Here is a 14,156-nt window from a genome sequence, read left to right as displayed (position 1 = left end):
AAAGCTGTTAAATCAAAGAATTATTTCATGGGGCTCTAGTTTTTTTGGCATATGTTTAGGTTTTGGCTTAGCATAAGTCTATATTAAACTATTTGCAAATCGTTTTTTTTTTTTTTTTTTTTTTTTTTTGCATGGGCAAGCACCGGGAATCAAACCTGGGTTTCTGGCATGACCGGTGAGAACTCTGCCTTCTGAGCCACCATGGCCTGCCCTGCAAATCGTTTTTAAAATACACGTTTTCGGAATGAATATTTGCATATATCAGGCATAATTCATTAAAGATATATTAAGATACTATGTATGAAAGCCTAGGAATCTAATGTTATTTGGCTTCCAATATATTTAAGATGGGGAATCTAGGGCACAGAAAAATGAAATGACTTGCCCAAGATTATTCAGCAAGTTACTGCTAGACTAACCAAGCTCTCGTATTCCATTCCCTCTGCTATGAAACACTGTTTTCCATTCATAGGACTATATAATAACACTAAGGTTGTTTGAGAGTGATTTTAAGACTACAGATAGATAAAAAGTAAATGTTATTTGTAACTTAAGCTAATGTATTAAAACTTAGTCATCTGCAACTTGAGTAAATATATTAAATGTTAGGACATACTTTATATAATTATTATTTTTTGTTTAACGTATTATCTAATGACAACAAGCAAAGTAGTTCCCGCTACCAAGACAGTGTGAGTGAAAAATAATCTCTATCAGTTATGGGAAGACTATTCAGTGTTATATATACAATTACATGAAGATTACACAAGATAAAGCCTCATAAGACCTTCATAAATTCCTCAGTCTGAACTTCTATGTTGTAGAAAGTAACATCTCTTAGAATTATGCCTATTTTTCTATTTGTGGAAGCTTAAAACAAACAAAAACAAAATTTAAAGAATGCACCACCTACCAACTAATAGTGCTATACTTAAGTGAACAGGATATAACTTATCTTAAGGGAAACAATCACTATAGACGGTGAGGAATTTTTAAATATATCGTTATAAGTATCACTTGGATAATCAGCGATGGCAAATGGTAAACTAATTATAGGAATGTTATATATAGGTCAACTGTGCTTAGAAGTTGGTTGATCTTTTAAGAAATTGACCCATTATTTGAGGAATAAGGAAATCTGCCTCATACGTGCTATTTTACTTAAAAAAAATAATAATATGCTTTTTATTTACCGAAAGCTCAAGCTTGGGTATCAATACAAAACTTAAAGTTTCTTTTGAGGGGTTCTATTTCCTGCTCTCCATTTAAAATGGGGGAAAAATAAAAATATTTTGCCTGTGACAGAATATGAAAGAAGTTCTCACCCTTAAAACCAGCAGCATTGGTTTTCCAGTCATTAGCGTTCAAATGTCCTGCACGGGAAGTCCTGACAATAACATGCTGCACATCTCTCCAGGTCAGAAACGGACTGGGGAAAGACAAGGTAAGAATCATTGTACCAAAAAAAAAAAAAGATGGGGGAAGCAGAGTCACAAGCAATTCAAAAAGCAAAATCAAAATGGCAAAGTACTAAAAACAAAGGGTCAGAACTTTGGGGTTTGGGATAAATGGTCTGACAAATGTCACTTTTGTTCTCAGCATGGAGAGGTGACATGAGTCTCTGGGCAGTAGAAAATGTAACCTTAAATTGAAGAAGTCATATGATAGTATTTAGCATAACTTAGTTTTTAAAAGAGTGAGGCTTTCCAGTTTCCTCAACAAAACAGCTGCCAATGGTGGGATCTTCATCCTTTGTCTAAAAGCTTGCATCATCACTGGGAGATTAGAGCACGCTAAAGTCAAAATGGAACCCCTCTGGAACATTTGTGTTCATTTGTATAGTGAAGCAATTGATTTGTAATTTACCAAAGACTATTGTTTAGCCTTCTGCCTGAATATGGGGGATACAGAAAAAGCCTCACCTGAAACCAAGTCCCTGTTTTAAAGCACAGATGGCTATGGAAGTATCCTTTAATTAAAATAGGTAGCTATTAAGTTAGTAAAATATCAATTTATTACGACTTGCTGGCATTGAAGAACAAAAACAAATGCTGAAAAGGAGATACAGTCACTGGAAACTGCTAATCACAAACACACAGAACACAAATCCAGGTACATAGACTGTTTTTTGTTCTCTTTTAAAGAATATGTATACATGGTATTTAGTAGAAGCACTGCATGCATGAAATTCTAAATTAAGATACTTATTCAATTCAGTGTCGAATGTGAACTATGGCAATCTTTAACTTGACTAAGAAATCTGGTACTTATTATATAGCTTGCGTTTTTTTTTTTTCCCCTTTATTTCTCATCTGTCACCTCACTTTAGAAGTATTGGCAAAGGATGGGTTAAACATTTGGAGGAGAAAGTTGTTCCCTACCTACCTGGACTTGCACCCTCATAAATGTATGAAGCTAGGCATAGATATATTCCAGGCATAGGGAAATCTAAAACCTTAATTGTAGTTAATTCGTTTTTTTTTTTTGATGGAGCTTGTACCTTGCTTTACCTTACACTACATTTTTACCATCACACTCACCACATACTTGTTTTTGAGGGTGGCCTAATAATAGGAGGCTAGCAATCAGATCTGGCTCCTCCATTTTCTACCTATGTGCCATCTCCTTCTCACAGCCTCAGTTTCTCCACTTAGCATATGCATGCGAATACCTATTGGGCTGTGCAATATAATGAGTTAAGGTAATGCGAAGTACCCTCGTGCATGGCACATAATAAGTGATTAAGAAGTGGCAGATATTACAACATTTTGATAAATTATCAGTTGCAGCTCTTTGGCAGCTTGAATATGAAGGAGACGAGGAGAGAAGAAAAGTACTAAAAAGTTCTGATACCTTTGTGTTCAGCAGAGTTAGCGCTGCTATTTTCAAAGTTTTCAGAGGGGTAAGACTGGACCTAGACTATTGCGAAAAGTTGCTTTCACAAAAAGATCTCTAGCATAATTCCAATCCAAATATAAGAAATTAAAAAATACGTGAGCAATGATGCCAGAATTATAGCAAGATTTGGCCCTTTACTGATTGATAATTATTGAATTCATGTGACAATTCAGTATACTCAAGGCACTAATGTCAGGAAAATTAGGCAATGAATCAAGGGGTGACAATCTTCAGAGGCTGTTCTAGCTGTGCCTGTGAGGTGGTGTGAACGACCTTTCTCCTTCCCACTCTAGTTATTTGGGTGAGACGCAAGAGCAACAGCAAACAAAGTTCGGTCCAGGAAGACACCCTAGTCCCTTGTTTATGGTAGAGCCGACTCCTCTCAAATGAACAAACACATTTTAAAATTTTTCCTTGAGTAAATAGCAAGATACTAAAACATGCATTTGGATCTGATAAACCCAGTGTTTTAAAAAATAACGTCTAACATATAGTTAAAAGTTTCACATCTTAAAATCTTACCCTTTAGGGAAAAGAGGAAAAGAAACACGTTTCTCATGTTACCTGTCACCAAAGCAAGATTCCTTCAGAAATATCAAGTATGGGGATCTGACTCCTGGGGATATGGATTTCCCACCATTAAAATAAAATTAATAACAGAACAGGGAACATTTATCATGTACCTTAGGCAGCTGAATTCAGGCACAGTCAGGAAACCTGCATTCAAACCTGCAATAAGTAACTTGCTCTCAATGCTGAATTGCAAAAACTAGTTCTTGGAGTGCGTGTAATTAGAAGGAAGAAATTATCTTCAGGAAATTGGAACTATCCCAGGAAAGGAGGCATTCACATCATCTTACTCTGACATTTTATAATCCCCAACTTTGAACTGGATTTAATTTCAAAATTGCCTGGCTTACACCCAAAGAAAGTGAGGAAAAATTACAGCCATGGGTCAGTTTTCATTGGTACTATTTTTTAGTTGTTGCTAGTTTTTGAGAGCCCTTGTATTTATGGAAAAGTTTGATTCATACTTTTCTTCCTATTTGTATTTATGCTCCCAGGGTTGACGTCGAAGTGAAGACTAAGGAAAACTGTCAAAGATATGGTAAACCATGTATAGACAGGAAGCAGAAAGGAAGGTTGAGCGTGCTTTGCTGGGAATTCCACAGACACAGCAGCAATGTAAGACCCCTAAAACTTTTCCCTTCTGCCAAATACCACTGGGCCGTGCTCCACTGGCCTTTGCAAACCAGGACCCTTCTCACCTCCAAGAACAGGAGACAGAGCATCAAGAGCTTTGGAGTAAGGAACAATGGAGAAACCAAAAATCTACCTGACCTCAAGAGAAAGAACAATTTCAACACTGAGCCTGGTGTTTGCCTCTAAATATGCTACAATCAAGTGCACCACAGAATCCTCACGATTCTTCCTTGAATTGTAGTAATTATCCTTAAATCACACCATCACTTAAAAGGGTAACTTTTATAAACGTCTGCAAAGACCTGGCTAGCAATCTATGACCCTTCAACACGAAAAAAGGAAAGTGATTTTCTGGGTTGTCCTATATGCGCAATCTTTTCCTGTAATATTAACCAATATTTAGTGAGCACTTGTTTGTGCTGATGCGGTATATTTTACTTCCATTATCATTAAGTAATTTTGAAAATCATATACTGTAGGTAATAGCGTTATTCCTATTTCACAGATGACAAAACTGAGGCTTTGAGTTATATATGATAACTCAAGTCCCCAGAGGTAGTAGGTGGCCGAGTTGGAATTCAAACTAGCCAGACTTGACTGCAGAACCCATGCTGTGAACCCACCATGTAATGTTCTCTCCATGTGGATCCACAAAGATGAAGCACAGACACACGTACATTGTTGTAAGGCAGTTCTTTAACAATTGGATCAGGGAGTCAAGCATGGTGTATAAAAGCTATTTTTCCTTAGTCTTTATATACACACTGACTCAACTCGGTTCATTTTTGTTTAACACAGATTTCAGAAGACTCCTGAGTTTTGTTAGTCTATTTTCTTCTGGGTTTTAACTCTGTCTAAGGTAAACAAAAAGATGTAACAACAGGAAAATCACGCTATTAAAAAAAATGATATTTTTCACTATGTCATCACATTACTACATTATAATATGACTGTACTGCTTCATAACACTGTTACTGTGAATTTTCACATTGCCTGAATATGGTCACATTCTGATGGAGTTTACAGCCTGGTTAGGCAAATCTCCTCCAGTCTGAACCTCACCCCAAACACTTCTAGTTTCCAGCTGTAAAAACAGAATAATTGACACTGTCATTACCTGGTATTCATATTATATTTTTGCTCTGAGTAGTTTAAAGTATTCCATGGGCCCAAAACTAGGTTTAGAAGAAGTAGGACATATCCCAAGGGATACATTTTGTATATTGCTTCTTCCTGGGTTTCTACTACAACTGTTACAGCTTCAGCTAAAAAAATACAAGTAAAAATAAAAAACAAAAGTCTCACCTCACTTTTCCCAGATAATTCTGCAGATGTGTGTTTGCAAATAATTCTGCAGATGTACTTGGTGGTCATAAAAACAAGGACCAATTTTAAATCTTGGGTGATTGACTGACCCGGACGTATTCAAGAGAAAATGAACTATCTTTCCCCCACCCCCTATCCCCAAAAAGGCCTATCATCATGGGATCTTGAAAAGAGGACAATGGACACACATTTTATTACAGAATGAGAATTTATCAATAAAAGCAATTCCAGATAATGAAAACTGCCTCCTTTAAATCTTCTTTAAATAAGAGTGATTCTATCTAATCCAATGATGAGAGGTCACGTGGACCAGACCAAGGAGGAAATTGCATGACCAATCAGCAACCCGACAAATATCCAACTGGCTAAATATTCAACAACAGGCCAAAACAAAACAAGCCCCCTTTTATGTTCTTTAAGAATGTATGAAATAGACATAGGGACAAGTAGCCAGAAAATTAATGTCACTGTACTGATGCTAAGGAAAAAAAACCCCAGCAGTGATAGCAAAGGATTCATTGTGAGCTGTAACATCAACAATGAGGCAAAATGTTTAAAGCCTGCAGAGATTGGTAAAAACATAACTGACTGCAGCCAGTGCATGCAAATGACGGTTCAAGAATAAAATACAGACCATCCAACAAAGGAAACCAATCTTCTTTTGCCAGGTATTGAAGCACCAGAAAGGATCACCAGAATGTCAGTTCCACTGTGAGCAGGAGTATAACGCAAATGGGGTGGCTTTGTTTGTTTTGTTTTGTGCTCTACATTAATTCCAAAGTTCCAGGCCTAAAATTGGGTTCCAATAACAGAAAGCACAATTAATAATATCTCCAAATTTAAATTCAAATAAAAAAATTCAACTTGTATTGCTAGCACATGGATACTCATTTATGAGCCATTCACAACTAAACTAAAATGAGAATGAGAAAAAATAAAAGAAAACAAAATTGATTCACAGCTACCCAAGTAACATTTTAATTTCACTCTCTTGTGAAACCACTGATTCCCTAACTTTTGTCTAACAAAAGGTAAAGAAATTTTGTTTTCAAATACACTTGAGGAAAGATAACCCCTAATATATATAAAAAAATTCGATCATGTTAATTGCAATGCCTTTTTTTAAAAATAAATCCTGGATTCTCACCACAGATATTTGTTATTATGCCTAAGAGATTTCTGCTGCCTTAATCAACACTGATATTTTGTTTACAAGCTCAACAATTGATATTTTGTTTACAAGCTCAATAATCACGTCCTTGAAATACTTTGCTAAATAAAGAACGAAACTTGAGGAATGGGCAGATGGAGGCTCACTAATATGAGATCATGTGGATTTGAAATCAACTCACAATAACGAAGCTTTCCAGGGCTCTCTTTGTCCATGCCATGCCCTCCTACAACACTATGCTGAGACTGTACATTCTAAAGGTCTCTCTTTAGTCAGTCCACAACCTGGAATCTCGGTCTGCCCTTGAATTTTTGTTGCCAGGTTTAAATCTTCCGCAGTAAACAAATGTGATAGAACCTGAGTTTCCTCTCAAAACTTATTCCCTGAAAGACTGTGGGAGACCAAAATCTCCGAAACTGAAGTACAAGGTTGACTTCCCCTTTTCATCTCATTTTTTAAGCCACACTGGCATTTGGCATAAATAAATAATGCAATTCTGGGCTACATGACCTGATTCTGCGGGAAGACATTGCCACTCCCGCTACTTCTACTATTCATTAAGTCTGGTCTCAGAAGAATAGTAAACACATTCTCTAATCGCATCCGAACGGTGTAAACTATACTTTGGAGTCAGGAAGACCTGGAGGTTAAATCATGATGTGCTACTTAATAGTTCTGTGACAACAGATAATTTACTCAGCCTCCTGGACTTGTTTTCCTCAATTGTAACATGGAGGTGCAGACATTTACTCTGCAGGTTGTTTGCGAAATTTGATGTAACAAATACACATGAACCTGGCATATCAAAAGAATTCAGATGGACCATGGTAACTGAGAAATTAGGATTTAAGGAATGATTGTGGTGGCTGAATCATTATATAGATATTTGTTTTTGCTTTCTAGTGTATTGGAGTAGACAGAGGGAAATACCTGATATCTTTGAACTGTGACCCAACTGCCTTGATCTCTGATAATGATTGGATAGCCTTTATCTTGTGTCTTTGAGATTGTAAAACCTTGTGCCTGACCCTCAACTGTACCTATTTTATCCCGTTTTTCAACTTTGGCACCTTATGATCACTAAAGATAGCCTCTAATGTTTATTAATGAAGGGCCTTGGGCCAGCCCAGAACTAATCCCCCCAATTCCAGAGCTACCTTGATAACAGAAGCTGTGGATCTAACCAAAATGGGCCCACCTGACATGCAGAGTAGCTTAGACTTTAACCTATAAGTCACCTATACCTCATTAAAATACTAAGATTCACACCCATCATCATATTAAGGCCACGCACGGTTTTCTTATATACATTCTGTGACTAAGCATGTAATCAATCTGTTGTGCATGCTCAATAATTAAATCTCTTCTAATTACACCATCTGGGGCCATCATGCTCATTATTCTAAAACTTCCATTCTTTTAATGCTATAAAACTATCAGAAGTGTTGCAGTTAGGGGAGACAGCTTGGGCCAACAGGCCATCAGCTCTTCTTCACACCAAGCAATAAACTCTCTCTTTGAAATAAACCCTGGTGTCTCAGGAACTGGACATTTGAGCACATTGGGTAAAAGAATCCACTGCCTTTGTCTGGTAACACCACTTTCTGAAATTCACTAGCATTGACATCACCATTCCATTAAGCTAAGTTTTCTTTGATGTTCTTTGATTTTAATAATATAATTTTTAGTTCTATAACCGATGAGCAAAATAACATTACCAGCACTTTAGTATATTTCTGCTTAGTGAAATAACAATGCTACTAAGATCTGTCAAAAGATCTGGATTTAACAAACCACTGGGGTAGGTGGCAAGGTGACTTGGGGGCTTGAAGGGGATGTGTTGTGTACCGGTGTATGAATCTTTTGAAACCACTGAAATTGTAACAAATCCTTTCCCTCTATTTGTAGGAAGTTCTGTATTGATAATTAGTCACTGATATCATGTAGAGGGTGAAATATTATTTGGTTTGTTACTAGAGTGCCAAATATTGGAATGTGGGCCGCAAGTACAGTTATTTGCCTAACTCAACTGCCAGAATGAAGTGCTGTTGATCCTTTTCTACACAGGGCAGGCATTTGCAGGGTCCTCACATCAAAATCGAGCAGGTATACCTACGACGGGTGACAAAAATAGTTGGCAGTATCTGTTATTCTTATCATCTTAAATTACTTTACAGCCTTTTCTCCCATCATTTTTTTTTCCTGTTAAATACAAAGGATTAAAATGACACTTCTTTACATGCTCATTGAAGAAGTATATTTTTACATGAGGATTTTTTTTTAATATTCAGCTTTAATTTTAAATTTTAATGAAAATTCCCAAGCATTTTGGATTCTAGAATTTGTGTTTATTTTAGGAACTTATGGTTTACTATGTTAAGTTCTACAAGTCTCTATAAATTTCGTATAGATACTATGGTGACAAAAACTATTAAACTTGTGCACACACCACACACACACACACACACACACACACACGCGCACACGTATGCACATATCAAAAATTCTATTACAAAAACATCTTTCTAAGAACCCCATGGCTGATGTGATTGGAATAAGAAAAATAATTTTGAACTTTCCTGTACTTTACATTAAGAAAACAAAGCTGGCTTGTCATAAAATAAAAGTGTGAAGGGGTGAGGGGAGTCATAAAAGACAAAGAAACCTCATCCTATTTCCCTGTCTGTCTCTTAAACTAAAGATGCATGTATTCATAAGTCAAAATACTCAGCACATAATTCTGTAGAACACAAGTACTCTTTTTTTCTCCCCCTCTCTCAAGGCAGTTCAAGTTAACTATGATTATCATTCCTTTCACTATACCCAGAAGCTCAATCTCCAGAAACTATGGCAGGAACAAGAGGGTAAATTCTGACTTTCTTTCTTATTATCTTCTACTGCAGATATTGGGATGCCAAAATTGTGTCTTCCTATACTTCTTTATAGTGAGGTGTGCACATAAGACAGAGTTCTGTTTAATAAGATATAAGTTGGAGTCATCTGGGGATTGCTGAGAAAGCATTTGCTCTCCTGCTATAGGCACTGTCTAATCCTGTTTTATTCTTTCTTTCCTCCTTTTATCAGGAATGTAGATGTGATGGCTGGAGCTGCAGCAGCCATTAGGTAAAAACCAAGAGTAACATAAACTTTGGCTTTGGTAGCTTTGAACTTCTGGACCAACATCGTGACTGCCTAATTGTGGATTTCTTGTAGAAGCTACTCTTTTGTGCCATTAAATATGATTCCCAAAAGAGGTATCTCTGAAAGTACAAAGTAGTAGATAGCATTTATTGAGTATTCACTGTGTGCCAGCCACGCTGTGAAAAGCACTTTTTATTCATAATTTCATTTATTCTTCACAACAACCCTGTGAGAAGGTGCTATTTTTTTTAATTTCCAAATTAAGTACATCAAAGCATAGAAAGCTTAATGATCTTCTTCAGAGTTGCAAGATTAGCAAAAGGTCTTGCTAATCAAGCATGCTGATTTCACTGTCTCAGTTCTCAGCCACTCCACTACAGTTTCTCTGAACTAGAGGAGGGGTCAGGGTGGAAGAGCCAGGTTAGCACTGCTTGTAGAGATGGGCAGTTCTGCACCCGGTCTTTGTAGAAGCGGTAGGAAAGAACTCTATTTCCACCCAGAATACTAACTTCGGAAGAATCTCTGCCAGGATTTTGGAACTGGTAAGAGTTTTTTTTCCATCATTCCATCCTTCAATTGAAGTTTTGAGGATATCTAGGCTGGATGCTAAGCAGTGAAGAGACAGGATCACGTTCTGAAAGCAGAGATTCTCAAAGAATAATTTTGTTTTTTAAAAAGCAAAGAATGGAAACAAAGGAAGGCAGGGAGAAAGAAAGGAAGGAAAAGAAAGTGAAGGGAAAAGAAAGGTTAGAGAAGAATAGGAAGGACAAGGAAAAAGGAAGAGAAGCAACCAGAGAAGAAAAAAAGAAAAAAAACATATGTGGCTTATAGAAAAAAATAGTGCAGAAAAAAAAGGGGGGACACTATTTTCAGGTAGTACAAGAAGAACACAAAACTCTGAAAATGAGTTCTTAGATTTTAGAGAATGATAGGCATTTCCAATCTAGATTGTGGAAGTTGAAAAGAACATAATATAAAAGCCAATGTACATAGATAAAACAAATGGAGATGTTGGAAAACAGAGCCAAGAGGGATTAGGAAAGATAACAGGAGTATTAAGTGCTATGAGCAAAAGCAAAATTTGCACTGGAGGGAATGAATTATTATTTATATGGATATTGTAGAACTCATATTATGGAAAATGGAATAAATAATGTAGAGTACAAATGTGAGCACTTCCCACATACCCCACATATCTTTAAGGTATAAAATAATGAAGAGATGACAAGGAAAGACAAGATGATAGATACGCAGGACAGAAACAGAAATCCAACATAAGAATTCCAGCTTTGTCTTTCCCTGAAGAGGAAATTTTCCCTGAAGAGGAATATTTACTGAGGCTCTACAGGGCGCTTTTCACATATCACATCGCTTAATGCACACAAAACAACCTGATCATATAATATTATTATTTCCTTTTTACAGATGTGGAAACTAAGGCTTCAGAAGGTTAAATGATGTGTCAATGGTCACATAACTAATACGAAACAGAAGAAGGACTTGAAATCCAGGTGTCTCAGACTCAGGATCCAAGTTCTGAAGCCCCATAGTGGACTTTGCAGGAATCAAAGTCAGGCTTGATTAAAGATATCTGAGGCTGACTAACAGGATTCAACACATTCCAGGAAAAATCAATGAAAAGAGTTCATCCCTTCGACTCATCTTTAAAACAACATTTCTTTACATATATAATAAAAACATCCTAAAAGTTTCGGTTCAGAAATTAAGACAACAGCAATAACAACATAGGATTCCTGGTTTAAAACTTTCACCATAAAACGAATTTCAGAAGATAATGAAAGAACAGTTAAAGCTATGAAAGGGAATGGACTGAAGAATTTTATACTAAGTAACTGTCCATGAGTGAATGCAGAAGATACATATTTGTAAGACTGAGAAAATATACCAACCTATTCTACTACAAACAAACACTCTGAAAACTAATACAAAACAATTTAAGGATTTATTTTAGCTGATGAATAAGTAAGTCAATATGAAAAATCCTAAAATGTGTAGTAGTTGATACAAAAGACCCAACAATGAACTCTAAATCAAATTAAGCACAGAATTATTGTTTAAGGAGAATTCTCTGGAGAAATAAAGAAAAGTGATCACAGAAGATTAATGAAAATAGAGTCCCATAAATCCAGATTATGGTATTAAAGATGGAGAAATGGGTAGGGGCAGTGAAATAAACATAATCTAAAGATTTACAGAGCAAAGAATAATAATTTCTTTGTTATAATATATATTTATTTTTAAAAAATCAGCTTTGCTTATTCTACAACTACCCAAAACAATGAAACATAAAAACTAAAAATTAAAGAATAGAGTTTTCCATGAAGCACACAGAAAAAAAAAGGATGGCAAAATTAGTGACATACCATTGTAGACCAAAACAAACAAACAAACAAAAAAACAAAGCACTAAAGGGACAAATGAGTTCAATTTACTTGAAAAACATGGTACGGTCTACAGAGAATAACTAAATAGCATAAAATTTGTACATTGAAATGTGTGAATCAAAGACTTTAAGAAAAAAAGGAGTAACTGATAGAACCTTTGTAGAATTCAGATAATTTAATCCATTTATTTCATGAGAAAGAATATGGAGAATTTGTTTATATAATTGTTATAAAAGTACTTATTAAAAGGTGTTGTACAAAGACTAACTTTTTTCCAAGAATTCATAAATCATTTTAAGAGCTCTGAAAGAAAAGGAGAAGATATTCTGGGTCAAAAGGAAATTTCAACTAGTGACCAAAGAAAAACAATACCTCACAAACCATAGTGTGATTATCTGATCCTTTAATCAAATCACAATGCTGTGAAAAAGTCAATAAAAAAATCTCAATAACTAAGCTTGTTAAACATTTGAAAGTACAATTCTCAACTACCATTCCATCAAAGAGGAATACAAAAATCATTATAAAACAATGACAATCAGAACAAAATGTAGCAAAATTTAAGATTCAGTCAAAGGTATGTTCAAAGGTACATTTATATATTTAAAGGCTTTTATTAATGAAAAGGAAAAATAAATGAACCATGCTTCAACCAGTAAGAGTCACAATAGAACAAAGAATGACTCAAGAACTTCCGGGCCAACATGGTGGCTTAGCAATGTGTGAATTTTAGTTCATCCTCCAGAACAAAACTAGATAACCAGAAAAAGTACAGAACAGCTCCTGGGGCCATGTCAGTGATGGACACACAGCATAAGCCAATTTGGACCAGCTGGACCAGCTGTGAGCCCCCACAGAACCATGAGTTCCCCAAGCCACAGCAGCCGGTGCCCCTCCCCCACAGGCTGCTTCCCAGAGGAGAAAGAAAAGAGACTTTACCAGCAGCAGGGGCTGAGCCCCACCAAATGCCAATTGTGGAATTAATTAACAAATTCTGACTACTAAAAATAGGCCCCCAGATCAGGTGAACCTGGCCAAAATGGAGGTCACTCATTTTTACCCCAGTGCCAATGGGGTAGGGCTGATGGAAAAAGAAAAAAAAAGGAAACAGAGGTTTTTGTGGCTGTGTTTCTACAAAGCCTTGACTGCCTTTGGATACAGTGGCAGGGCTTCTCAGGCTGCAACTGCCCCAGGCATAGGCAGAAACAAGCTCGTTTGAGGGTTTGTCTGGAGCCTGTGCCTTCCCCAGGGGGAAGGGAAATCCCTCCCTCAAGGAATTCAGACATGGGAGGATGGAACATCTGACATCTGACAAGAAAAAGAAAATATAAGGAAAAAAATGGAAAAATATGAGCAGGGACTCAGGGAATTGAATGACAATATGAAGCACATGAATATACATGTTGTGGGTGTCCCAGAAGGAGAAGAGAAGGGAAAAGGAGGAGAAAAACTAATGGAGGAAATTATCACTGAAAATTTCCCAACTCTTATGAAGGACTTAAAATTTCAGATCCAAGAAGTGCAGCTTACCCCAAAGAGAATACATCCAAATAGACGTACTCCAAGACATTTACTAATCAGAATGCCAGAGGTCAAAGAGAAAGAGAGAATCTTGAAAGCAGCAAGAGAAAAGCAATCCATCACATACAAGGGAAGCCCAATAAGAATATGCGTAGATTTCTCAGCAGAAACCATGGAAGTGAGAAGACAGTGGGATGATATATTTAAATTATTAAAAGAGAAAAACTGCCAACCAAGAATTCTATATCCAGCAAAATTGTCCTTCAACAGTGAGAGAGAAATTAAAACATTTTCAGACAAAAAAATCACTGGAGAATTTGTAACCAAGAGATCAGTTCTGCAAGAAATACTAAAGGGAGCACTAGAGACAGATATGAAAAGACAGAAGAGAGAGGTGTGGAGAAGAGGGTAGAAAGGAAGACTATGAGTAAGGGTAAAAAGAAGGAAAATTAGATATGACATATAAAATCCAAAAGGCAAAATGGTAGAAG

At 36.4% G+C, this 14,156-nt stretch overlaps 1 protein-coding gene across 3 annotated transcripts in view; it reads right to left on the bottom strand.

Annotated features, from left to right (window-relative positions):
- Window positions 1-14,156, bottom strand: part of PCSK5 (proprotein convertase subtilisin/kexin type 5) — a 441,103-nt gene that overhangs the window by 219,586 nt on the left and 207,361 nt on the right. For all 3 annotated transcript variants that reach the window (XM_077148451.1, XM_077148453.1, XM_077148452.1), the window contains exon 10: window positions 1,326-1,429. In XM_077148451.1, the coding sequence (XP_077004566.1) occupies window positions 1,326-1,429 (104 nt within the window). The remainder of the gene's footprint in view (window positions 1-1,325; window positions 1,430-14,156) is intronic.

This window comes from Tamandua tetradactyla, chromosome 2, assembly GCF_023851605.1.
Source record: "Tamandua tetradactyla isolate mTamTet1 chromosome 2, mTamTet1.pri, whole genome shotgun sequence".
NCBI lineage: Eukaryota > Metazoa > Chordata > Mammalia > Pilosa > Myrmecophagidae > Tamandua > Tamandua tetradactyla.
This window is presented reverse-complemented; position numbering and strand designations above follow the sequence as displayed.